The sequence below is a fragment of the Aspergillus tubingensis genome, assembly GCF_013340325.1.
Source record: "Aspergillus tubingensis WU-2223L DNA, scaffold_3, whole genome shotgun sequence".
Lineage (NCBI taxonomy): Eukaryota > Fungi > Ascomycota > Eurotiomycetes > Eurotiales > Aspergillaceae > Aspergillus > Aspergillus tubingensis.
The window spans coordinates 253,844-277,223 of NW_023336277.1; the positions used below are offsets into that span (position 1 = coordinate 253,844).

Below are 23,380 nucleotides of genomic sequence, written 5' to 3' on the forward strand. Positions count from 1 at the left end.
ACCCAAATCTCAAGCAGGGTAAGAAGTGGAGCGTTTGTCAAACATGTAATTCAATCATATTAGCAGCTATAGGTGCATCATTTCCGATGAGATCATCACCGTGCATTAGTCGCCGGGCCACTCGGACTTGTTGTCCATTTGTCCAAGTAGAGTCTCATTTGCGGCGACACAGCCTTTGGAGAATCCTGGTCTGCAAGCTTACGGATCTCAAGAGGCCCAAAAGAGCTGCGGCAAACTTCAAGTCTAGACGGCGATGCGCGGGCATACCCAGTAAGATTGTTGAGAAGACCCGCCAGCCGCGAAAGATGATCTTTATTATCACGCTCCCAGTTCAAGAGTTCATCCTTCATGTCTGATACGCGCACGCTCTTCATGACCCCTTCCTTGTGATATGCCACTGCGACGTTTGAGACTTGTGATGCCCAGAGTCGAGGGAAGACAGTGTTTAGATGGAGCTTTCGAAGCTGGCCATGGTGATTGTACATGGACCGTAAATCGGTGTGGAGGATTTCGTTCTGAGCAACTGGCTTGCCGCCTTCATGTACCTGCAACCCGCTGATGCCTTCAGTAAGGCTGCTGGTGTTAGCCGTGTCGGTGTTGGTGGATGCACTTCCACCTTCAAAGTTCAACACCTGGTTTGGAATATAGGCATCTGACGCAGAGCGAACGACCATATTGATGCCTGCGAAATTATACCGAACAATGCGCTGATGGGCCTTGTATTCAGCGGCTATGTCTTCCCACTTAGTGTATCTCTTCGTGAACTCAGTCTCGTATTTATGTTGAATATCAGACTCAGGCAACCAAACCGGCGCGGGAACTTCTCGTCGAACAAACACGACCGTCTTGCCGATGCGCTCCATGATAAAGCGGATCTCTGAGGTTAGACCACCGATAAATTCGAAGAGATTTCTAAGGGTGGCCGAGCAGGTCACGATGTCGGTACGTTTAAGATCATACTTCGAATCCTGCCGCCGGATGGCTTCAAAAGATGCCTCCCAGGGATGAGCAAGTTCGTTGATGGGCTTTGGGTTGGCCCATTTTGGATAGCCCGTCTCCTTGAGCTTCAGAGACTTCTTTACTGGAGTCCAAAGGGGAGGTCGACCTAAGATCCAGTGAGTTTTAGATCTTCCAGAGGCAGTGTGGCAGTAGAGAACAAAAGTCTACCTGGGATCAAGATTGATGACTCCGCTGGATCCAACCGTGTGTAGGATGCCAGGTAATTGCAGGAAGTGATGCATGGGCTTTTTTGTGACGGTTTCACCCTGTCCGATTCGAATTTGGCTAGCACCGGGCCTTTTGGTGGAGAGAGTGACTCGAGAATAACCTCCGCTCCTCTTGGGTGATTCCACGCCTTTTTACGGCGGAGCATTCTTCCGTGCACTGGCCTGTACATATTTGTAGGAGGGGTTTTATAGTGTGAGTAGAGTACTTACCATAAGGTTGCTGGTATGAGGCAAGCTGGATCATTTAGAGAAGACAGGTGGATCCGGTTGGTCACCTTCCCCGACCGGGGCGGGGTTCCCAGCCTCCCCTTTAAACTCTCCTCCACAACAACTACTCCGGATATCCACAACTTTAGTTTTAACCACTCTATAGCATACTATTTCACACTCACTCCGCTCAACATGGAAAAAAGGAGATAAAAAGTTGAACTAAATAATAGAATGAGAAAAAAAAATAAAAAGGAACCAGGGAGGGAGACAGAGAGAAATTGGATGTTCCATAAATAGACTATCATAAATACATCATCCAGTAACAGTACTCCATTCAGAGCATGAACAGTCCAATAGGATATAGTAGCTAGGCGCTGTCGCTAGTAGTATACATGAGCTGATCGGTGGAATCTATAAGCGCCTTCAAGTGCACCCCGACGACAATTCTATTGGTACTCGGCGGCACAGCCTTACACAACAAGTTGAGCTATACATAAGAGTGAAACAAAACTACGCGCTGCAAGTGTTCGTTGAGCTGAGATACCTAGTCGGCGGAAAAAATCGACTATTGATTGGAAGATATATGCGCCGCAGTATGACCTGTCCCGTTTATTGACTCTGACTTGCTGAAAGCCTAAGCGCCCTATACAACGTGCTGATGCGTCCTTGGTTTCATTGAACGTGGTAGGAGTTCGTGGGCGTCTATTGATGATGTCGACCAAGGCATATAAGGAGGCGTTGTTTCGCCCGTTAGGTATTATTTTTCGGAGCAAATTCAGGAATCAATCTATCTCTCGATATTGACAGATCTTACAATACCGGCCAGCCAACTTACCTATAACTTATTACTTTTCCATTCTACTTATCCGCCACTCACAATGCATCAGAGAACATATACATACGTCCTCGCGCCTAGATGGGACTTCCGTCCCGATGGTCCCATCGCTCTCGGAAACATTATCGTCGATCCATTTAGACCGCACCGGGTCCTAACAAGACCCGACCCAGACATCCCGACCGCTCCCATCGAAACGGTGGTCGAAACCGACTGGTCGCTACATCACCAAAGGGAGAATGGTGTCAAATCAAGCATCTGGACCCACTTCCTCAACGCCATGGGCGTCGATCTCGGATTTGAGGGCAGCAGGTCCCTTGATGCCGACTACACCGTCGACTCCCTAACAACCAGCTATTTCAGGGACGAGCCCTCCCACGAAGAGATCATTCGGCGCACTCAAGACGGCAAGATCCGGGATCTGATGCGCTTGGACAGTGTGTTTTCCAAGCCCGTCTATATGATCACTGGCGTCAAGATTGCAAAGGGATTCCGTCAATCTGAAAGCCGTTCCAGCTCCAAGGAAGCAAATGCTGGGGCCAAAGCCGGTACATCGGGAACGGTTATTGGCGATGTCACTGTTGGCACAGATAATAAGATCTATTCGAAGGAGTCCGACAAGCATCAGGGAAAGACCGAGAATGATATAGTGTTCGCCTTCCAGCTCATGAAGATCGTGCCGAAGGGGTGGAAGCACAAGTCCTTCGATGTGGAGGACTTCTACCCCAAGGCTGCTCTGCTGCTGGGCGATGAAGAAGAAGAAACTGAGACCGAACTCGACGTGTCTTATGCCACGGCGGCGGACTTCGCTGATTCTGACCTGGATATCCAGTTCAATATGACTGAGCTTAATGATAGCCAGGGTGCGTTCAAATGTGTTTCTGCCGTGGCGTAAGCTAGGATGCGCGCAAATGAATGGCTCTTGTATACTTTGTTCTGATTGGCGTTTCCTCTCTGCTGTTAATGTGCTTTTCATTCATTGATTCGTCCGTTTTGCCAACGTCTCTAAATCTATTATACAGTATATAAAGTAGACTACCAAATAACATACATGTTCGTTACCTTTCATAAGCGAAAATTGAGACAAATATTGTCGCTTGCTCCTGATCTACATAACAAACTCCAAGTAATTCGGCTACCTAAGTTCACAGCACCAGACTTTATATACCCATTAACACCGCCCAACAGACTGATAAATCTCCAACGGATTAAATCCCACCCTCTGCTGCAAAAGATTCAAAATCGGCTTAAACAACACCCTCCCCTCATACTCCTCTATCTTTCCTAGACGCTCTGCTTCCCGCTGCCTCTCAATAGTCACCTTCATTTCATCCCAAGTGACCCACTCCCAGCGAACACACTTCTCAGGCTCCATGACCTTCAATCCACCATCAGTAATCAATAGTCCCTCGAGTAACACCAGCAGATTACTCCAAAAATCAAAACAAAAGAGGGCAATAAACAAACGTACCACCGGCTCCGCATCCTCATCCACAAGCCTACAGCCCACAAAAATCGTAACATAATGCTTTCCTCCCTCCATATTGGCATTGTTGATCGCCGTAAGGAAGCGTATATCAGTTACTTCGAGGCCTGTCTCCTCTAGAACCTCTCGAGCTGCACAGTCTTCAAAACTCTCGTTGAATTCGAGGTGGCCGCCGGGATGACCCCATGTTCCTTGAGACAAATTAGAGCCATGTCTCAAGTACAAGATGTTACTGAAGCGAATCAATGGGCGAAAGGTAAGACTTACCGGCGCCGAGACTCCCCTTGCGTCGGCCGAGAATGGTCTGGCCGTGTTTGTTGAAGACGTAGACGGCCACAGCGACGCGAATTGTTTGGTCCATGGCAGTGGTACTAACGAAGCGATCAGTAGGGTATAATTGATCGATAATTAAGTGGTTGTTACAAAGAGTGTCCTGCTCATTTAGGTTGAGGAATCTGATTTACATGCGGAAGGAGAAGCAGTCCGTGGGACAGAATTGGATGCGGGCGGTGACTGGCGATAACGATTGCGGATAGACTCGATTCGCCAAGAAAAGCTACTTGATTGATAAGATGTGCGATATTGGGTTTACGTGTTGATCCATGGTTAATATAGCCATTTACCACAACTGTGCAACCGAAAACTTCTAATCAGACTGGGTTTCCTACTGCGGTCATAGACGAAACTATGCACATCGATTTCTCTGGTTCTTCCCCCCTCTTTAATGCACACTGCACTAGCCTGAGAGATCACGGGTTCCTCCAAAGAAGCCTTGCCATCAAATCATCGTCTTGTATGATGTACATCGCGGAATTCAAAGTATGTGTCAAAATAGTGTATCAGGTCTTGAAGAACCATATTGTAACGAGCAGAAAAATTTCACCAAACGCAGGCCTGAATATCGAGGAATCGCGAGGACTTTCACTTCTACCCGAGTCTATTCGCTTCTTCTAGTGATCCTCTCTCTCCGAAGGTAAGCCCGAAGGTAATAGAACCCCATGCCGATGATCCAGACCGAAATAAGAATTACCGCTTGCAGAGGTGCAAAGACGGCTCCTCTCACCACCACAAAGCCACTGACGAGGGCAAAAACCAGCGGAATAGCGATGAAGGGCTTGTAAGGGCGATGAAGATCAGGCTGTCGGAATCGCAGAAGGATGGCACCTAAGACGGTCAAGAAGAAGAACGAGTACTCTCCCAAACCATTGAAGGTGAGTAGAGCGCGAAAGTTTCCGAACAGCAGGTACGGGATTGGCAATAGGGTGGCCAGAATTGTGGCATTAATGGGCGCGTCCGATCGGGGAGCTGACTGAGAAGGAGGCTCCGGGTCAGGAGGCATTCCTACGTGTCCAAGCACACCCAGGAACCGAGGGAACCAATCCAGCTTCGATGCCGCGACAATCATGCGACCGGCCACAAAAGAGTTTCCGAGCAGGGAGCCGGCGACCACGAGGCAGATCACTATGGCAGCTAGGATACCAAACGCTGGTCCTAGGAGATGGGTGATTGCGGTCTGTATGTCATTAGCGTATGTCATCATTGGGAGGGTGCTGGACGTACGACGGCCACGCTGTCAGTGGTCGAAACGATCTTCCATGGAAGAAGGATGTAGTACGCGGCATTAGCGGCAAGGAAGCAGAGGATTATGATGGGAAGGGCAGTGTTTATAGCCAATGGAAGCTGACGAGCAGGAGCAGAGAGCTCTGCGCTAACGTAGATTGCCTGTCAAAAAATGGTGAGCATTTTCACAGACACTTTGTAGGGGCTATATGCCTACCTTATCCCAGCCCGAATAAGCCCAGAGAGCACCATAGAGCGCGGTAGAATAGTAACCTAGTGATTCCCACCCGTGCATAGAGCTCCAGTCGATCTCCCGACCGTCCGGGGTCCAGGTGTTCCTAGATCCAAACCAAGAGTGCTTGAGCCAGTCATTTGACCCAGCATCGCGGTTGATTCCCGAGACTTGCAGGATGACGACAACTAAACCAGCCACCACAATTGCGGCAATGGCGATGAATTTGGTCGTGACTGAAAACCCATTCAATCGGGTGCTGACCTTGGTACTGATGGAGTTGGCCAGACCGATCACCAACAATACAAGAATGGAGAGCAGCTTATGCGGAAGGCTTCCAGCCTGATCGGTGACACCAGCCGCGGAGAAGATGCTTTCAATAAACACGATGCTCAAAATGGCCAGGGTTGCAGGCATCACGGCGATGATCCAAGTCCAAGCAGCAAGAAATCCAAAGACATCTCCGTAGATGTATCGAAGATATGGTTGCACGCCTCCTATTTTACAGTCAATTCAGTCGATATACCTGATGGCAATAGAGTGAACCAACCTTCGCCCGGAATAGCAGTGCCTAGCTCGGCCATAGTGCTAGCACCGGTCCAGGCCAGAATACCTCCGACCAGCCACACGATAAGCGCGACTCCTGGAGATGGAACATTTGTGTCGATGGAACCTGGAGAAGTGAAGATCCCACTACCGATCACAATGCTGATGACGATGCCGAAGGCCTCGATGGCTCCGAGATTGCGGGTGAACTTTGGGTCCAATGCGGAAGTGGACTCCGCTCCGGGTTCGGTGCCATCGGTCCCTCTGGAATCGGCCAGGAGCGGGCGGCGAACACCCTCCTCTTCCGACTGATCGTGCGGAGACATGGAGGGCAATTGATGACAGTTGTTCAGGTTAATGAGTGGACGTTAATGACACTGAAGGGATGGGAAAGAGGGGAAGAGACCGGCAGGATCAAAGCGAATCACGCCATCGGCTGGCGCGAACGTTTCATGCACGTCTGGCTTGATCACTTGCAGGGAGAGGAAGAAGCTGCCTCTCTCAGGGCGGTGACTCCGATAACATTGGTGCATTCACAACATTCCCACGTGACTTCTCCTTATCTGCCTCTGAAAATGAATGCATTTTGTCGCAAGGAATATATGAAAAACATTCAAAAGCATACCTCTGGTTAAGTGTACTTGCTTTGAAACTATTCCAGTGGGTGTTATATCCACGCTTTCGGGTTGAACCATTAGCGTGCGGACCGCTCAATCGCCCATACTAAGAGTTTGCAACAACTAAGGAGGGAGGGAGTAGGAAACTCAGCATAGAATATGTAATATACTAATTTCCTAACCATTATCATTGGCGCAAAAATAATTCAAATACAACCACTCGCACCATACTCCTGAATTAGAAAACTACAAAGGTACCAAAGGTGTCCTGCCTAACGCGAGCAAAGTATCCCAGCCCTGCCATACATACCCTTCAGTTTCTCATCTGTAATTCAAATTATTTTGTGACCATAAGAGCACACCAGTGCATCCAATACATTGTCGAAAGGATAGAGAGTGTGCACAATGCCACTCATAGCACAATTCACGCAACCATACAAAGCAAAAAGTGATGGACACTCGCTTAGGATTCTAGCGTGAATACATTCACTTCACGCCAAATATACACGATGAAAAGCAACGCTACTCATCTCAGCATGATCTCTCATCCAATACCTACTGCACGTATCGCAAGCTGTCAAACATGCAGACCGATCAGCCACCCGAGATGCCACCCAACCCGAATGATGAATCCCGCACCCTAAAAAGCGTCAGAAAGATAATGGAGAGGCTAGAAGGTCGAAACGTCCTCAACTTCATATCCCCTTCTTTTTGCGATGCAAACAACATAGTTCTGCTGCCCCTGGATCTCGAGGCCAAACACCATGGAAAGGGTAAATCTTCAACTACTCCCCTCCTCTTCGAACCTCTTCCAATCGAAGCTTTGCACACCTATCCCATCGACCCTCACCCCTACACCACGATAGACAAGCGTGAAGACTCCTGCTACACTATTAAAGACTACGCAACTATCAAGAAAGACTCGTGCGAGTCATATCCGCCCTTCCGCTTGAAAGAAATTGCCATCAAGCTAGAAAGATGGATCCATCTCGCTCCACGAACTCATCGCTACTATGCTGTGCCCGCTACTTTGACGCATATTGGGATCTGGTATCCGTCCATGTGAGTACTTTGTACTAGCCCAATAATACATTCAAATAATCCCATGGCTCTAATCTGTTTATGAATGCACCAGCACAACCGACAAATTGTACGCCCAGACATCCAACATTTATGACAAGCTCGGACAATATCTGTACACGGTGAATCGCTTTTTCGAATGTATAGATGATAGGTACCCGTATATCGTCATGATCACTCAACATTGGTGCCAAGAACGATGTCCTGAGGACTCTATGATGCGATTTGAGCTGCTGGGCATACTTCAGACGATGCGCACCCGTCTGGAGCAAGATGAAATAGATTCGGAAGGGATGGTGCCTGTATGTTTCTAAACCCCCTGTGATAGATATTGAATTTGCTGATCACTGACACCGATGATAGGTCCTCATGGTTTCGTTTATGATACCGTCGCATGCTCGGATTCTGCAGGCTCATATGCACAATGGGAAGTTGGTTGTGGCGCACAGCCGCATTTATAGCTTCGAAACTATGCGTGAGGCGCCGATGGATCTGTTCACAAGATGGTTGCTTTCGACTCCTGTTGGGTTTTTTAAGGAAACTGATACGGACGACCAGTACCCTTGAATTGAATTGATGGATATGAAGGACAAGTGGAAGGCGATGGTGGTAAATAGGAGAAGTTGAGCGGGAACCGAGGAGGCCTATCTCGCAGGGAAATTCGGGATGGGTTGCTTGCAAGATCGGTCTTCCAGATTAGCTTTATGATTTAAAAGTGGATTATCAAGCGTATTCAATAACATTGAAACACTAGCCGGTCTGAGTAAGTCATTTTCTGTGTAGACTGTATATTGATACAGATCCAACTTGCCCCATGGAAATAGCATTATGTGATACGAGACGAAAGCTGAACCTGGGAAGAATGAGCGCAGAGAGCCGATAAATAGTCGGAGGAAGAAGGTCCATAATTACATCTAAATGGGTAATGTCAAGAAAGCAAGACCGATAATCGATTTTGAACACATGGTGGCCACTCATGTTTACGGAGTTTCTAAAGTCAGTCATTTATATCAACTAACACAAAATAACAGGCAGAAAGAGATAATCTTCTTATTAAGGTGGCAGTAAAGCCTATAATATCATCAAGAGCAATTATTCAGATAAAATTTTGAATACCTCAAGCATCCGCAAGGAGGTTTCCGTTCATATACTTCAGGCCCGTATCCACGGCGACGGTAACCACCGTCTTGCCCGGACCCAGTTCTTTGGCAAGCGCAATGGCCGCGACAACATTAAGACCAGTCGATGTTCCAACCAGTAAACCTTCCTCACGAGCCAACCGCCTGCACATAGCACGACCTTCTGCCTCTGAGATTCCTCGTGCTTCATCATACAGCTTAGAGTCCAGATGTGGCGGCACAAAACCAATACCGATTCCCTCGACGCTATGGGATCCAGTGCGCCCTTCAGTAATGACAGGAGAAGAAGCCGGTTCGAGGACTACAACTCGCGTATCCGGCCACTTTGACTTCAGAACGCGTGATACTCCCATAACCATGCCGGCACCTCCAACTGTACCGCAGAAGGCATCAATACCACCCGGGAACTGTGCTGCCAATTCCTCCCCAAGAGTTTCATAACCAGGCAGGGCATCACCATTATTGAACTGATCAGCAAGGTAATGGCCATCTTCTTGTGCGATCTCTCGCGCACGACGCACCATGGAGGGAATAAGATCCGCCGTGATTGCTCCAGTCTCGCTATGGACAATCTCAAGGGTGGCGCCCAGTGCGCTCATAGTGCGCAGCTTCTCAACTGCAAAGGCATTCGATGAAACCACTCGAAACCGGTAACCCTTCACTGAACAGATGAAGGCAAGGGAAGAGCCAGTGCTGCCACCAGTAGCTTCGACGACTGTCATACCAGGCTTCAGCGTGCCACGACGCTCGGCTTCTTCAATGATGGATCTAGCCATGCGGTCTTTGTATGAGCCTGTTGGATTGAGGGATTCAAGTTTCAGGTAGACATTTGCGTGATCTGCTGGGACGACATTGCGGAGGCGAACAACTGGAGTGTTCCCAATTGCGTCCAGTCCTGAGTCCACGGGAGGAGGCGGAGAAGGCATGATTCTGTGCTATGAGGTTTCCGCGCGGGCTGACAAGTTCAGGGTCCAAACAGAACGAAGAAGATTTCATATACATTCATCCTGATATCTGTGCAGCTCTGTAAGGGTCTACTTATGGCGCGATTAGTAACTGGCTTTCCATTAGTAATGAAGCTTGGTTTGGCGGGGCTGTTGTCGATGTGAGTCAATTAGAATGAACATCCGTTTCCGAATGAACCTTCTTTCTCCGCGGATCAAATTGTTTGTCTTCAAGAGATGTTCAGGCGATGTCTCATGAAAGTAACTCCAAGATGTAGAAGTGTGCTCTTGAGGACTAGCTAGTGGCCACTTGCCGAAAGTAACACGGCAGCCATGGTGTCGGAGATAGGAAGGACCGATATCAAACAAATTCCTTCCTAACCGGGCTACATACGAGACCAATATTGTGCTTTCTTCATCCCATAGTCGAAGATCGATAAATCGATCTAACATCTACCCCTCGTAACAATTGAGTTATGTTCTGTTCACAAGAAACAGAACAGCGAGGGGTGTTTGCATTGTTTGCCGGTAGGAAAATGCCAACGCTTGGCAAAGTCTTAGTGTGGCTTGGCAATGGCGCCCGATCCCGCTGAGTCATCCAGACCCGGGCCGGTTCATGCCGAAATCGGAAGGCCAGGCCGAATCATCTCGACCGCGTGCATCTGAATCGGATATCAGCCACAACAACAATTCAGCGAGACTTCCCCAGGCCGCTGATCAACCCATAACGGTCATTATGACTCAATGAAGCGAGCCACGACTCTCTCAGCGCTGTGGCTGAGGCCATGATTTTCGTATGCCCCCGCTTGGCGCCTCCTATTGAGGGCACTAGCCAGCCCTGTGCTGAGCAGGAGTGGGTCGAAGTACGTACGCTTTTTCATCCACTTGTGGCAACCAAGCTCACCGTGACCATAGGGCTTTGTAGTGGACATTTGTCCAGACTTCACAAAACCTCGAATGAGTCTTGCGTGACTCGCATCGTAATGCAGTGAACGCGTACGGCCATGTCATCAAAGTTTCATGATGTCCATCATCTCTGGATCGGGATCTTCCCCATTGCCCCCTTACGGGGCGACGACGAGATCTGAGCCATGCTGCTCCTGGCGTAACCCATGGTACTATAGCATCGCAGGCGAATAGAGCGATGCCTTGAAGGTTCACTAGCGTCATAGTCCGATTAGCTCGGCGATAAATCCACATCGGCCATAGGCAACATCGTTTCCTTCGAAGGCTATGTCGTCAGATGCAATATCCGAACTGGGGAAAAGACCCCTCAATGAGCGTCATTTGCACCCAAAATTATCTCTTATTCCTCTTCGCTGGATCGCAGACCCTATGTGGTCTCCACATGCCTAATGGCGCCTCCCAGGGGGCCACGAGTATAAGATCCCCCACGATCTCTCGCAGACCCCTCACTCATTCTTAACAACATCTACAAGCCATACACTTTTTTTTAAACAAACACCTCAAACCTTTCTTCCTACAAACAATAAACATGGGTCTTTTCCACCACCACCACGAGAACCAGCACGGCCCTGGCGGCCATGAAGGCCCCCACGGCGGTCCTCAGGGCGGTCCTGGAGGTCCTGGCGGCCCTCACGGCGGTGGCCCTGGTGGCCCTCATGGCGGTCCCGGCGGTCCTGGTGGCCCTGGAGGATTCGGTGGTCCTCATGAAGGTCCTGGTGGCCACGGAGGCCCTCACGGCGGCGGCCACGGCGGCCCTGGTGGTCCCCACGGCGGTCCTGGCGGCCCCGGTGGCCCTCACGGAGGTCCCGGCCGTTTCTAAAGCCCTGACGGACTACAACTCGAGGTATGCGATGATGTTCTATGGTCTCATTCTGAAAGGATTCAACTGACTGTTATCGAATAGTTCCGCAGATGATTGATTCGTGCAACCATTCGAGCGAAGTGACTTTATTGCATTAAGTCATGTTGGATATGATTGAAGTTTTTGTGTATATACCATGGTCGTGATATCATAATGATACGTACTCATTGAGAAATGAGAAATTCTGGTGCGGTTATGGACGTAAACGAAGGGGGAGATGTTGTCGTATGCATGTAGCATGATTTGAGACATCCGACATATCCTGGCATATATCACTTGTCATCAAAGGAATACGGATGGCACGTTCAGGGACACAAGGCCATGGCAAACAAGAGCCAGGGACTTCTGTTGTTGTTTGTCCCATTTCACACGCAGCAATCAAACAGCACCACAGCATGTGAACAATGCCTCTAATTATCTAATATAGCTCATGTACTTCGTATGATAAAGGAACATTCCCAAAAATGTCAATAATCTATCCTACACGACTCAACACCATCTCCTCATAATCCAACACATGTAACCCCCCCTCAATCCTCCTCACCTTCTTCAGATCCAACTTCGGCTTCATAACATCATTAACATTGGACACCACCACCCTTTCCCCATCCAGCAAAGCCCCCAAATTAAACATAGTACTATAAACCAACCCCTGGAAACTCGCCCCCTCGAACGTCTTCTGCTCCCTCGGTCCATCATACTTATACTGGATATCCGACCCCTTCGAGGGTAACCCCGCGCCCTTCCAGTTCCCGAAAAGCGAAGGATGTGACGAAATACACCTCAAGTATCCGGTCTCGCATAATCTCCCCAACATGACATCGTACACGACACTCTGACCAGGCGGCATGCTCTCGTCATCGGGTAAAACAGACAACGCTGCGAGTATTTTCTGTGCTGCGTTGAACGATACGGCATATGCGCTAGAGCAGACTGCCAGTGAGGTTTTGCAGATAATGCGGTTGTGTTTGATGTTGTCGACGAGTTCGTGGACAGCTGGCCCGGCCCAGTATTGTGGGAGGCCGTAGACGGGGATAGATGTTGGGTCATTCTTTAGTATGTAGAAAGGGGTTTTCTTTTGGCATTTTGTTCCGCAGTGGCCGAGCCAGAGGATGTCCCAGTCGTCCCCGTAGGGCGTGGTCTTGGGGTGGGATTCGGCTTGGAGGGCTAGGGTTCCGAGCGCAAATTCTTGGAGTTGGTTTTTCAGAGTCACATCCCAGTCGACGTCGTCTTCGAGTATTAGAGCACTAGTAATGCGCTCTGAGACGATGCTAATTGAAGTCAGTTTTGTGTCTGACTTTTGGTGGAGATGTGATTACCGTTGCATTGCGTTTAGGTGTGCTCGCCAGCTGCCGATTTCACCGGCTAACATGCGAGGCCTATCGGGCTCGTCATATCGCTGGAGAAAGACTTAGTAGATAGTATGAGGCATATTAGCAAAATGATACTTACTGGCGGATAGGCCTTTGGGCTCATATCTTCAGAGGATACGCCATCAATCCAGTCCACGCGGAACTGCGTGACTGATGAGCCTAGTGTGATTGCATCCCGTTTATCAGGTCGACCGGGGAGGTTGATACAGAAAATCCTTTCAAACTAAGTCTTGATTAGAACTTGGACATACTCTATGGTCTGGGATGAGAGCTCACCCCTAATGTTTCGTTTGTGATTGTTGCCAGACTTAATCCGTCTGCTGAACGCAGCGCCTGCAACCCAGCATACCGTTCACCAGAACTTATCAATAATGTACCCCACAACACGAGGATAAACACAAGCGATAACCCTGCATAGAGCAATTTCCTTTGCCGATTCCTTTTGAATACTTGGATTGAAGGAGAGCTGGGCAGGTTCAATTTCAGCGCGCCCATAGTGAGCCGTGCAAGGACATGGCCGGGAGAGAGGGGGTAGAGGAAGAAGACGACCCCCAAAATCGATAACTCCGACCGAGGAGTTCCTTTCATACTGTGATGACCAAACTGTGAAGCCTGCAAGCTAGGTGGGGATGAACTGATAGCCGGAAGCCTATCGTGATGGACTTGCATGACCGGCGCTTAATGAGGCGATTTCATTCGCCGACACCCACCGCTAAGCATACATTACGCACCCCAAGCATCGAATGATCACATCCGGATGTCCCAAGCGGGGAAACATGCTGACACCATTGTGAACCATTGAAGGAAATGGCGGGCAAAGAAAGAGGAGAACCAGAGGCCTCAGCCTCGCATGAACTTTCACATGACCCAGACTTTTTCCTCTACAGATATGGCAACAGACTATATTATTGGTAGTAATTGATCCCTCTAACTAACTTCATTGCGCAAATTGATAAGTATTACTCATTGGAACCAGTTTTATTGAGACTTGGGTGTTCATATTCTGCCCTAGGACAATCATGAAGCCTGTCACGTGCCAGACCATTGTGCGTCCGGCCACAGCGTCACGTGGCATATCGCGCACCTCGCTGGTCCAAGCTTCATGCTCGGTTCCACCTCAAAGACCCTTAATCTTTTTCTCATATTCATAAAAACATCAATGAGCTCATGTCCTCGGGTCAGGCAGGGATACTCCGGGTTGCGCCGGTGCAGAGGCGACGAGGCCGTCCAACCCGGGCGTGCGATGTTTGCCATGTTAGGAAGGTGAGAACACCCACCCTGGACCTAGACACATACACTAATCTAACCACACAACTATTTAGATCGCCTGTGATCGGGCAACACCAAAGTGTGACTGGTGCGCCTGTCATGATCTACAATGTACCTTTTCCAGGTCTAGCCCCGGGGGCTCTTCAAGGTGGGCAATATTAGCGCCCAAGTCGAATTAGACTAACCCTGTTGTCTTCGCCAGTATAAAGCAAGAAGGTAGCAGACTTAAGTGTATGTATTGCCCTTAGTAAACTACTTCTTTACTTGCTGAGTAATTTCATCTAAATGAGGCCTCGCAAGCGCAAATCCTACAATCACGGCGTGGACTCCGGCCGTTGGCTACAATGACCCGTTTGCGGGCCGCCACTGGGGGAATGTATGCACGTTCGATGGCACGCCCATCTTCTCGGCAAGCGGCTTGCAATGGATAACCGCATGTACTGGGAGAGAGCTTACAGTCGCTCATTATCCAATCTCCGAGGCTCCCAGGTGGCTAGACTCTGCTGATCCACCGTCTCTACTGCCTGACCAGAACCACTTATACGTAGAGATCCAGAAGTATCAAGCTTCTGAATTCAGCCTTTTCTTCCCCATCCTTGACCCCTCGCTGGTAACTCACACTATTCATGCAGCATATTATGGACAGCTATCAACAGGATCGCCTTGTTTGAGCTGCGCCAGGGCCGCGATATTTGCTTTTTACTCGCTTGCGTTATCTGTGGTGCATGGGGACGAGGACGGTGCGTTGAAATCAAGCGTTAGATATGCTCGTGAGGCATATCGCCTTGTGCCAGAGATTATCAAGGGAGCTGCAACACTGGATGGGCTGCAAGCTGTTCTCATGCTTGTGAGTCGACCTTTCTAATATAATGTCCAACGGAGATTAACTCTAAACCCCCAGTCTTTGTGCTGCCAGGGGCTTGCAGCAGACTTTTCAACCATCGATCACCTACTGACAACGGTGGCCCGGTTGATATACCAACTAAGGCTGAATTTATCTCCTGATCATGCGGGAGCTACCCCTCTAGCAGTCAATATCCACGCACGACGTTTATTCCGCATAGCCTACGTTTGTGACAAAGGCTTGACCCTGCTAACTGGCCTTCCCCCACGACTCGAAGACTCTGAATGTGATCCAGCGCCTTCCCTCTTCGAAAACGCCAATGACCCTGCAAGCATCACAAATGCTTACCTTGACGCATACGTCTGCCTGGCGCGCATCCAGTCTTGCATTTACCGCGGGCTATACTCCCCCGAGGCCCTACGACAGTCAAATACAGATCTCTTCCGCACAATCCGGAACCTAGATCAGGACTTGGAGAAGTGGAAGGATAGCTTACCGCTACCAAATCGACCCACGCTGATACCCGCTGAACATGACCTGGTGCTTCAAAACACCGATATGCGGTTCTCGGTCTTTCACTTGCAATACCACCATTGCTTGCTTATGATTCACCAAGCCAGCAGCAGGTGCGCCTCGTGGATCGGGAATCAAGATACTCAAAATACTTCCTCGAGCCTTGCGATCTCCGTGACCGCGAGTCGAGCCTTTCTCCGGACATTTGTCTTCCACCGTGTGGAGCTGGGTCCGCAGAACCTTCTGTGTGTTTTCCCCTGTCATTTAGTCTCCCGCCTTTGGCCGAATGACCCACGCCAATAGGTATGCTAATATCCAATACCAGTTTCTGTCTAACCTACTTCATCCAAACCGCCATAAATCTATTTTGCAATGTCCTCTCACACCCCCTTCATCCCGAATCCATCGAAGACATGAACCTCATGGGTCTAATTTCGGATCTTATTGCTGCTAAGAAGAGACCAAGGGACCCTGCATGCTACGTTGGGAAGATCACCTTTGCGCAGGAGTTTATCCTTGAGCTGAAGCGGCTTGCTCAGTGTGCTGTCGATAGGGAAACTGCAGCTCGACAAGCAAGTATGACTAGGAACCACGCATATTATCACTCATCTACATTTCTATGATATATTAGGTGTGGTTTATGTTCATGAGCTACACCCTGCCATGATTCCCGTGAGGGAAACAGGTTCGTGACTGATGTATAGTGTGAAAATGTATAAGAATCCGCACCGTCCAGCACAGACAAAACTATAACAAGACTTGTTGGGCTGGCCGCCCGACAGGCAATAATGGATTTCCAGGGGATACGGTGCCAATGAGCTCTGGAGGATATCCTGGGCTCCTGTTGATTCAGAAAATCAAATAATGTGCTGTGCAAAACTCCTGCTTAGTTGTTAAGTATCCTGCCATAAACTTGGAGTTATGATGCAAATATTAGCGTCCGTGAAGCAGAGCGAGACTCCCATCACCACTTTTTATATAGTACAGCTATGACCAGTCCTTTGCAAGTTCCTCATCTATCATCTACCAGCTATTCATGACATCATATCTCGTCCAGGTATACCACGCGCGGTAAAGCTCCGTATCAAGGCTGCTATTACCTTTATATTGCCAGAACCCTCGGGGCAAGAAATAATATGCACAAGCCCCAAATCGACACCGAAAATCCCAGCACCGGGACGTTTAACTGGATGCAACCCGGCCTCGACGCTCCAGCCCACTGAATCGAAGCAGTCGCAGGCGCAACACCCGCCGTTGTAGTAGATCCGGACCCGGAGCCAGAGGCATCAGCAGAAGCCGGCAGACTCGAAACTTTTCCCCCCTGCATCACAATACTCTCAAAGCTTCCACTCTTGTCACTATACGTATAGCTCTCCGCCGGATAATAATTAACGATATCCACACTCCTCACAACCATAGTAAACGGCGCCTGGGAGTAATCGGTCTCCCCACCCGCCCAATCAATCGTCCCCTGGTTATTATCCGGATCGCCGCCAGCCCAGATCCCAATTCTGACCTGCATGGGAGTCTGCGGGTAGCGGGTCCCGTTCGCGGCGTCGGAGTAGGAAAGTGTGCGCGTGGCTGTGCCGTCGATACTCCACGTTAGAGACTCTGGGGTCCAAGTTAAGGTGTAGTTGTGAAAATTAAATTGGGGGTCGTCGATGGGCTCCCAGGTCCAGCGGTTGGACGTGGAGGAGTCGCCTTTGCCGAAGTAGTCGGTTTGGAGTTCGGTTGTGTAGCTTCCTAGGACTTCCTGATTCGCAGAAGGAGGTATAAATTTAGCTGAGGGTGTCCTGGGTACAATGTGTGGTGGTGGTAGTGGTATTTACCCAGTCGACTTCGTCGAGATCATCTGACTCTAGAACTATACTGCTGATTATGCCCGTGCCGGCGGACGCTTTCATAACGACGCTGACTTCGCCGAAGAAGATGTAATATGGCGTTTCAATTGTGGGTGCGTCACCCTGCTGGTTGATTGTGAGTTCGACGCCCTCGGAGCTGATGGTTGGGTTGCCTGAGAGGATCGTCCATTCTGCGAGTGTTGATGAGCTCTCGACGAAGTTGTAGTGTAGTGTGCTTTGTGTTGAGCCTGTGTCGGACGAGCAGGTCTTTTCTAGAGGGTTGCAGTTGGTGTAGGTCTGCGCAAGGGTATAGGGGAGTGTGGGGAGGAGCGCGGCGGTATATTTTAGTATGGGTGACATTTCTAGGAAGCGGTGAGCTGGGAAATTGATCTTTTGAGGTATTGGTGTGGACACTAGTATGTGAGTAAGTTTATTGTTGGATTTCTGACGCAGATGAAGCTATATGCAATGTACTCATGGCCGAGTGTAAAATATATATTCCCCAGTAACACGGTGCTTTAGTACCTCGTATAATCTCGCCAACTTGATGCAACAACACCACAGCTTCAAAGCCCTGCTCCCAGCCTCCCAATAAATCTCGTTCAATCATGATACTCGAGAGGTGGCTTGTGGGTTGCTTTTAGTGCTTTCAGACTCAAGTGTAGTCAGGTCATTGTGGTGGACACTATGGAGAACAAAACGGGCTAGATTATCCCGCTTTGTCATTATATTGTGGAACTTGATTTGGACCTAGCGAATAATAGCCCGAGACAGCTGCGATTTCCCGATTAGTCAGACTCTCATATGTCCCTGAAATCCAGCCGTCAAGTCCTCAAGAACTTAAAGTGAGCGAACCACGAACGGAGATAATGAAGCCAACTATAAGACAGCGAGCCAATGCGAAAGTGGCCGCTCCAGCCAATGTTAGCATGTAACTTAAACACTGGCCCACTGGAGATCACCTCAACCTCGGCCCAACAACTAACCCAACTCCAAGAAGACTCTTTCCCACATATATCACTTTTCGGAGACAGCTCTCACAACAACAGGTGCTGTGGTCTAGTGGTATGACGTCACGTTGTGGCCGTGCCAGCCCCGGTTCGATTCCGGGCAGCGCCAATACAAGTAAAATAATTTTTTGGTGGCTACGCTAGTGTAGTGGTAACCTTTTTGGCTGATACTAATGAGACATCTTAGTAAAGACCCTTAACGTTATCCATATCTATAATAAAATAAACCTGGTTTGAATCCCGCAGCTGCCGCAACCATTTTATCTGTATTATTTCTTTATCTATACACACGCACGGTAGCGCTAGAAAAAGAATTATAATTTTCTATGGTAATTCACGAGATAAGATACAACCGATATCTTAGTCGTTGAAAGTCTGCATAACGACCAAAAGCACTAGGTAGTGGGGTTTCGACAGGAATATAATAGGACTAACCAATCAATCTGTCAATTGACTATCTTAGGCAAACAAGTCTCACCCCTGAAAAATCTCTTCCCCAGTTTTTCCACCAATTCAACTCTTACTCTCTCAAAACCGTACTCACTACTTTCTGAATATCTGCCATCATCCTCGTCTTACCGATACAATGGTGCCCCCCGATCCCAAAATGCAAGAGCTGTGCCTTTCCTCTAAGTCTAAGGTGTTGTGGTCTGCGCCCAAGATGGCGGGATTGTGGTGAGATGTGCAGTAAGCGACAGTTAGGGAGGCATGTACATATATTAGTGATCTTGATTGTATTCCCCTCACCCGTGTTCTTCCACAACTGTTGATTACAGTCCATTGAATTCAAAAAGAAGGTTACATGGGGTGCGCCGGTGTGCCTTCCGGAAGCATACTAATAATCAACGGAACCATCAGAGAAACCAGTCAATTCTGTCACAGCTACCAAAGTACCAAACTACCAATGGCCATCTTTCCGTTCCCTTCCTACTCATACCGATAACAAAACGGCCCACCAGCAACATCCATCAGCTCGCGCGTCGTATAGTTCTTCCCCAGCGGGCCAAAGGTAATCTGGTCGTCGAGGGTCAGCTCCGGCGAAGGCGGCACATTCTCGAGCGTCTGCGTCCCATTCAGCGCGTACTGCCGCGCCGCCGGGTCGCGCGCCTGCCAGAGCGTCCACATGCGGTCGACTTGGGCGTGGTGCTTCGCCAGTCAGTACATGGCATCATACACGCGGGGTGGAAAGGGGGAAGGGAAAGGTTGGAAGGAGATGGATGGAAGGAAGATATCCTACCAAGAAGAACACGGGGTCTGTGGGACTGGTGAACAGATCCGCACCGTTGCCGCCCATGGCGACGTGTCCGCCACCGTGGGGACCAAAGTGGGCATCGCCCTCAGGGGTTGAGAGGTAGTTTTGGAAGTCGCCAATGGATGGCTCGGATAGGAGGGTTGCAATGCAGCTTGCGTTGTTGTTCACACGGAGTGCGGTGTCGTTGAGCCCACGCTGGAAGCAGGTTGGGGAGTAGTCAAAGGACCAGGAGGGGATTGTACCGCTGCCGTTGTTGGCGATGTTGTCGGTGATAATGCTCTGTGGGAAGGAGGGAAAAGGGGCGATGTAGGAGGAGAATGGGCCTTTGTATACGCAGCTGTCGTTGGCACGGCCGTCACTGCCGAGGGAGTCTGGGGCACCGTTGAAGATGGTAGAGTTGGCGAGACCGCCTGGCTGCGAAACGTAGGCGGGCCAATCCCAGTAGGGTTGAGTGCCGGTATAGTTGCACTCGGTGCGCAGAGCAGACTCGTACAGCCAGACGTAGCCGCGGTGCCATGGGAGGAAGATGGCGTCGAGGTGGACGATGAAGGTGTAGTTGATGTGGGCGGCGATGAAGTCAGCGTAGCGGTTACGAGCACCGGGGTACAGGCTGTTGTTAAGTCTGGATGGGGCGTTCTGCAGGCAGGTTACGGCGTCGGTGTAGGCGATACGCTCGGCTGGGCTGAGGTTGGACCTAGATATGGAGTGAGCTGGAGGTGGCTGGCCTTCGCAGAGTGTAGAGGCTTACCATTCCTTGCGGACCATAGTGTTCTCTTCGGTGCATCTTCCTTGTGTGGTCGGCGCTGCTGAGCTGAGCAGGCACAGGGTCAAGACCCCTAGGGCCAATGTTGAGACTGAGGAGAGCATGGCTGTCTGATGCTTGAAGTTGGTATCAGCTGGGGCTATTGCTTCATGCTTATATAGACAACTCAAACCGTTGTCCGGTCTGAAGCATCGGCTGAACTTGTTAAATTCGACTGTACCGCGACATAAATGAGCCTTTAACCCTTGTCATGAGATCTCTTCTTTGCCGGCTCTAGCGAGGACGTTCAGTTGACACGGATGAATAATACAGTCAAAGTGAGACGTGTAAGCTCAATATGGGAGACAAGAAGCCGAGCATCTTTCCAGCGTTATCATGAATACTAGAATTCACGCTTGCAACATGACGGAAGAGCAGATTCAAGGTCTACTGTTTGGAAGAGGCAGGTATACAACTCGCTACAGCGAACGCCAGGCAGAGGAACATGAGCAGAAGGCATGGTATAAGTGACTACTTTCTGCATGCACGCAAAACTGGATCTAACCGGGTAATCTCTTGAGAGACTAGAAGTAGAACCGTTTGTGCCGATATCTAAAGGTCCGATATCGATCCCATGATAAACCCGGTTTCCAAAAGCGGTAAAGGGTGAAGCCCGTGGGAAATGAAGTGGGGTAAGCGCTATCCGTCTGCGATTTGGCATTTTCACCTCTTACCATGTTCGAAGCTCCGTGGAGTGCTGGGAACCAAAGACTAGTCAAGCATCGACGGCGCCTCGCTCGGGCCTGTGATGCTTGCTATACCCGAAAGATCCGTTGTAATCTCACAAAACCGAGATGCAGATGGTGTGATAAGCATGACCGCCACTGCACTTTTGAGAGGATCTTTGCCTCCCCGGAGAAAGATCAACTACACGCTGCAGCAGATGTCCCGGTTTGCCCGCCGACTGTGACAGAGGAGCTGTCGCATTCATTTGCACGTACACTACAGGCTGCTGGCCCACAACTGGGTAACATCTGCACCTTCAATGGGATGCCGGTTCTGGCGGACAGTAGCCGTAAGTGGATTGAAGCGTGTACAGGTGAGGAGATTCCTCTGCATCGATTCTCCACTGAAGCCAGGGTGACCGAACTGTCATTGGCCGACACCTCCGATGAGGGAACCCTAGAGCTGCCCGAGCGAGCTCTGCTGTTGGAGGAGGTCAACTTGTACCTGTCGTCAGCGTACGGGATGTTCTTCCCAGTGATTGACAAGGTACTGTTCCAACAGACAGTCGAGGCTGCGTACGATGGGATGAGTTCTTCCGTATCCCCGGGCTTGAAGAGCGCAAAGGTCTGCGTCTTCGCTTTTCATGCTCTGGCGTTGACCGTCGTCGAGAGACCCGGGAGGTTTTCGCATCAGCCTAGTACTTGCTTCGCACGCAAGGCCTACCGCCTGCTCCCGGATCTGCTCAGCGAAGCAGCGACCTTGGATGGACTGCAAGCGCTTCTCCTTCTGGTACTTAGCTGCACTTGCTCCTTTCTGTTCTATTGTGACTGACAAACAGTCCACAGTGTCTTTGCTTCCAGGGGCTCGCAGGAGATGTCTTCATCATTGATTACCTTCTTTCCTCAGCCTCACGGTTCGTCATCCACCTCAAAGCGAACCTCTCAGTCCTCAGGGCCTGGCAAGCCCCCTCCGCCGCCAACTATCACGCTCGCCACCTTTTTTGGATTACGCATGTCTGCGACAAGGGCTTTAGCCTAGTAACTGGCCTGGCCCCTCGCCTTGACATGGCGCAGTGCGATCTCGACTGTGCAAGCCAAATTACTGGCAATGCTTTCTCAACTACCCATATACAAGGCGACCCAGTTCCAGGCTCTTACCTATATAGCTACACCCAGCTCGCCGCCATTCATTCCAAGATCTACACGACTCTCTACTCCCCCAGCGTCCTGTCACAGCCAGACGCCGCCCTCCTGCAGACAATCCGTGACCTGGACTGCGCCCTCGAAGAGTGGCGTCTCTCCCTGGCCCCCTCCATCCGACCCTCGCTGCAAACACATACCCCCACCAGAACAGGTCCTGACGAGCCCACTCCCAGACCTTTGGAAACAGTCGACATGCGAGCCTCAGTATTCCACCTGCAATACCACTACTGCCTATGCATGATCCACCAAACAAGCAGCCGCGTCACAACATGGAAACAAAACCACAACACGCACGCCGGGGGATCCAGTCTTGCTGTCTCCGTCGCGGCCAGCCGCTCCCTGCTGGCCGGGTTCCTTTACTCGCCGCCTGCGTTTGAGCTGGGCCCGCAGAATCTCTTGTAAGCTCTTCCCCACTTTGCTCCATATCTAAACCAACTAATTGACACATCTAATACAGGTTCTCTCTCCCATTCTTTCTGCAAGCCAGCACTGTCCTCTTCTGCAACATCCTCGCGAGCCCGAACTCGATGCCCGGCGTCACTAGCAGCCTTGAGAATGACAACGAGGCGGACCTGCGGCTGTTGCGCTGCACAGCGGAGCATGTCATAGCGCAGGCCTCGAGCGAAGACCCTGCGTGCTACAGCGCCAAGATTGCACTTGCGGGTGAGCTGGTCTCGGAGCTGCACAGGCTGGGGCTGCGTGCTGTTGAGCGAAGGGTGAAGGACCAGGAGAGTGTCGTATGTACGAGTGACGATGGATCTGTACCTTAGGGACTGGTGTTTGACCATATAGTTGGATTAGGAAGTCTGCAGGAAAGAAACGGCTGTCTCCTGGTGGTAGGGCATCATATATCACGGATACTGATTGAATCATGGCTCAGAGGGCTGCAGGGAGGGTATAACTCT

General features: G+C 50.1%; 12 protein-coding genes and 1 non-coding gene across 13 annotated transcripts; 6 read left to right on the forward strand and 7 right to left on the reverse strand.

Annotated features, from left to right (window-relative positions):
* Window positions 1–95: 95 nt before the first annotated feature.
* On the reverse strand, window positions 96–1,470 carry AtWU_01301 (geranylgeranyl pyrophosphate synthetase; the record flags this gene model as incomplete). Its single annotated transcript, XM_035496415.1, has 2 exons — window positions 96–1,105; window positions 1,437–1,470. 2 exons carry the CDS (start codon window positions 1,468–1,470, stop codon window positions 96–98), a joined length of 1,044 nt encoding a protein of 347 aa, XP_035352308.1.
* An 844-nt stretch (window positions 1,471–2,314) lies between these two features.
* AtWU_01302 (similar to An12g09920) lies at window positions 2,315–3,166 on the forward strand (the record flags this gene model as incomplete). Its single annotated transcript, XM_035496416.1, has 1 exon — window positions 2,315–3,166. One exon carries the CDS (start codon window positions 2,315–2,317, stop codon window positions 3,164–3,166), a length of 852 nt encoding a protein of 283 aa, XP_035352309.1.
* Window positions 3,167–3,442: 276 nt separating this feature from the next.
* On the reverse strand, window positions 3,443–4,118 carry AtWU_01303 (nucleotide triphosphate diphosphatase NUDT15; the record flags this gene model as incomplete). The annotated part of the gene is made up of 3 exons (XM_035496417.1): window positions 3,443–3,649; window positions 3,743–3,948; window positions 4,025–4,118. The coding sequence occupies 3 exons, from the start codon at window positions 4,116–4,118 to the stop codon at window positions 3,443–3,445; spliced, it is 507 nt and encodes a 168-aa protein (XP_035352310.1).
* A 576-nt stretch (window positions 4,119–4,694) lies between these two features.
* On the reverse strand, window positions 4,695–6,421 carry AtWU_01304 (amino acid transporter; the record flags this gene model as incomplete). The annotated part of the gene is made up of 4 exons (XM_035496418.1): window positions 4,695–5,270; window positions 5,318–5,479; window positions 5,535–6,046; window positions 6,100–6,421. 4 exons carry the CDS (start codon window positions 6,419–6,421, stop codon window positions 4,695–4,697), a joined length of 1,572 nt encoding a protein of 523 aa, XP_035352311.1.
* An 874-nt stretch (window positions 6,422–7,295) lies between these two features.
* On the forward strand, window positions 7,296–8,359 carry AtWU_01305 (alcohol dehydrogenase GroES-like domain family protein; the record flags this gene model as incomplete). Its single annotated transcript, XM_035496419.1, has 3 exons — window positions 7,296–7,774; window positions 7,848–8,094; window positions 8,156–8,359. 3 exons carry the CDS (start codon window positions 7,296–7,298, stop codon window positions 8,357–8,359), a joined length of 930 nt encoding a protein of 309 aa, XP_035352312.1.
* A 550-nt stretch (window positions 8,360–8,909) lies between these two features.
* On the reverse strand, window positions 8,910–9,857 carry AtWU_01306 (PLP-dependent cysteine synthase family protein; the record flags this gene model as incomplete). The annotated part of the gene is made up of 1 exon (XM_035496420.1): window positions 8,910–9,857. One exon carries the CDS (start codon window positions 9,855–9,857, stop codon window positions 8,910–8,912), a length of 948 nt encoding a protein of 315 aa, XP_035352313.1.
* A 1,562-nt stretch (window positions 9,858–11,419) lies between these two features.
* AtWU_01307 (uncharacterized protein) lies at window positions 11,420–11,761 on the forward strand (the record flags this gene model as incomplete). The annotated part of the gene is made up of 2 exons (XM_035496421.1): window positions 11,420–11,685; window positions 11,746–11,761. The coding sequence occupies 2 exons, from the start codon at window positions 11,420–11,422 to the stop codon at window positions 11,759–11,761; spliced, it is 282 nt and encodes a 93-aa protein (XP_035352314.1).
* A 417-nt stretch (window positions 11,762–12,178) lies between these two features.
* AtWU_01308 (LPS glycosyltransferase) lies at window positions 12,179–13,664 on the reverse strand (the record flags this gene model as incomplete). The annotated part of the gene is made up of 4 exons (XM_035496422.1): window positions 12,179–12,974; window positions 13,023–13,102; window positions 13,156–13,299; window positions 13,353–13,664. 4 exons carry the CDS (start codon window positions 13,662–13,664, stop codon window positions 12,179–12,181), a joined length of 1,332 nt encoding a protein of 443 aa, XP_035352315.1.
* A 579-nt stretch (window positions 13,665–14,243) lies between these two features.
* Window positions 14,244–16,325, forward strand: AtWU_01309 (C6 zinc finger domain protein; the record flags this gene model as incomplete). The annotated part of the gene is made up of 6 exons (XM_035496423.1): window positions 14,244–14,339; window positions 14,399–14,493; window positions 14,548–14,576; window positions 14,636–15,192; window positions 15,247–15,947; window positions 16,028–16,325. The coding sequence occupies 6 exons, from the start codon at window positions 14,244–14,246 to the stop codon at window positions 16,323–16,325; spliced, it is 1,776 nt and encodes a 591-aa protein (XP_035352316.1).
* Window positions 16,326–16,804: 479 nt separating this feature from the next.
* AtWU_01310 (glycoside hydrolase family 16 protein) lies at window positions 16,805–17,903 on the reverse strand (the record flags this gene model as incomplete). Its single annotated transcript, XM_035496424.1, has 2 exons — window positions 16,805–17,455; window positions 17,532–17,903. The coding sequence occupies 2 exons, from the start codon at window positions 17,901–17,903 to the stop codon at window positions 16,805–16,807; spliced, it is 1,023 nt and encodes a 340-aa protein (XP_035352317.1).
* Window positions 17,904–18,591: 688 nt separating this feature from the next.
* AtWU_t30 lies at window positions 18,592–18,662 on the forward strand. Its single transcript has one exon. It is a non-coding gene; the product is annotated as a tRNA-His (tRNA).
* Window positions 18,663–19,480: 818 nt separating this feature from the next.
* On the reverse strand, window positions 19,481–20,672 carry AtWU_01311 (tyrosinase family protein; the record flags this gene model as incomplete). Its single annotated transcript, XM_035496425.1, has 3 exons — window positions 19,481–19,699; window positions 19,791–20,499; window positions 20,554–20,672. 3 exons carry the CDS (start codon window positions 20,670–20,672, stop codon window positions 19,481–19,483), a joined length of 1,047 nt encoding a protein of 348 aa, XP_035352318.1.
* A 610-nt stretch (window positions 20,673–21,282) lies between these two features.
* Window positions 21,283–23,245, forward strand: AtWU_01312 (C6 zinc finger domain protein; the record flags this gene model as incomplete). Its single annotated transcript, XM_035496426.1, has 3 exons — window positions 21,283–22,062; window positions 22,119–22,873; window positions 22,933–23,245. The coding sequence occupies 3 exons, from the start codon at window positions 21,283–21,285 to the stop codon at window positions 23,243–23,245; spliced, it is 1,848 nt and encodes a 615-aa protein (XP_035352319.1).
* Between the last annotated feature and the right edge of the window lie 135 nt (window positions 23,246–23,380).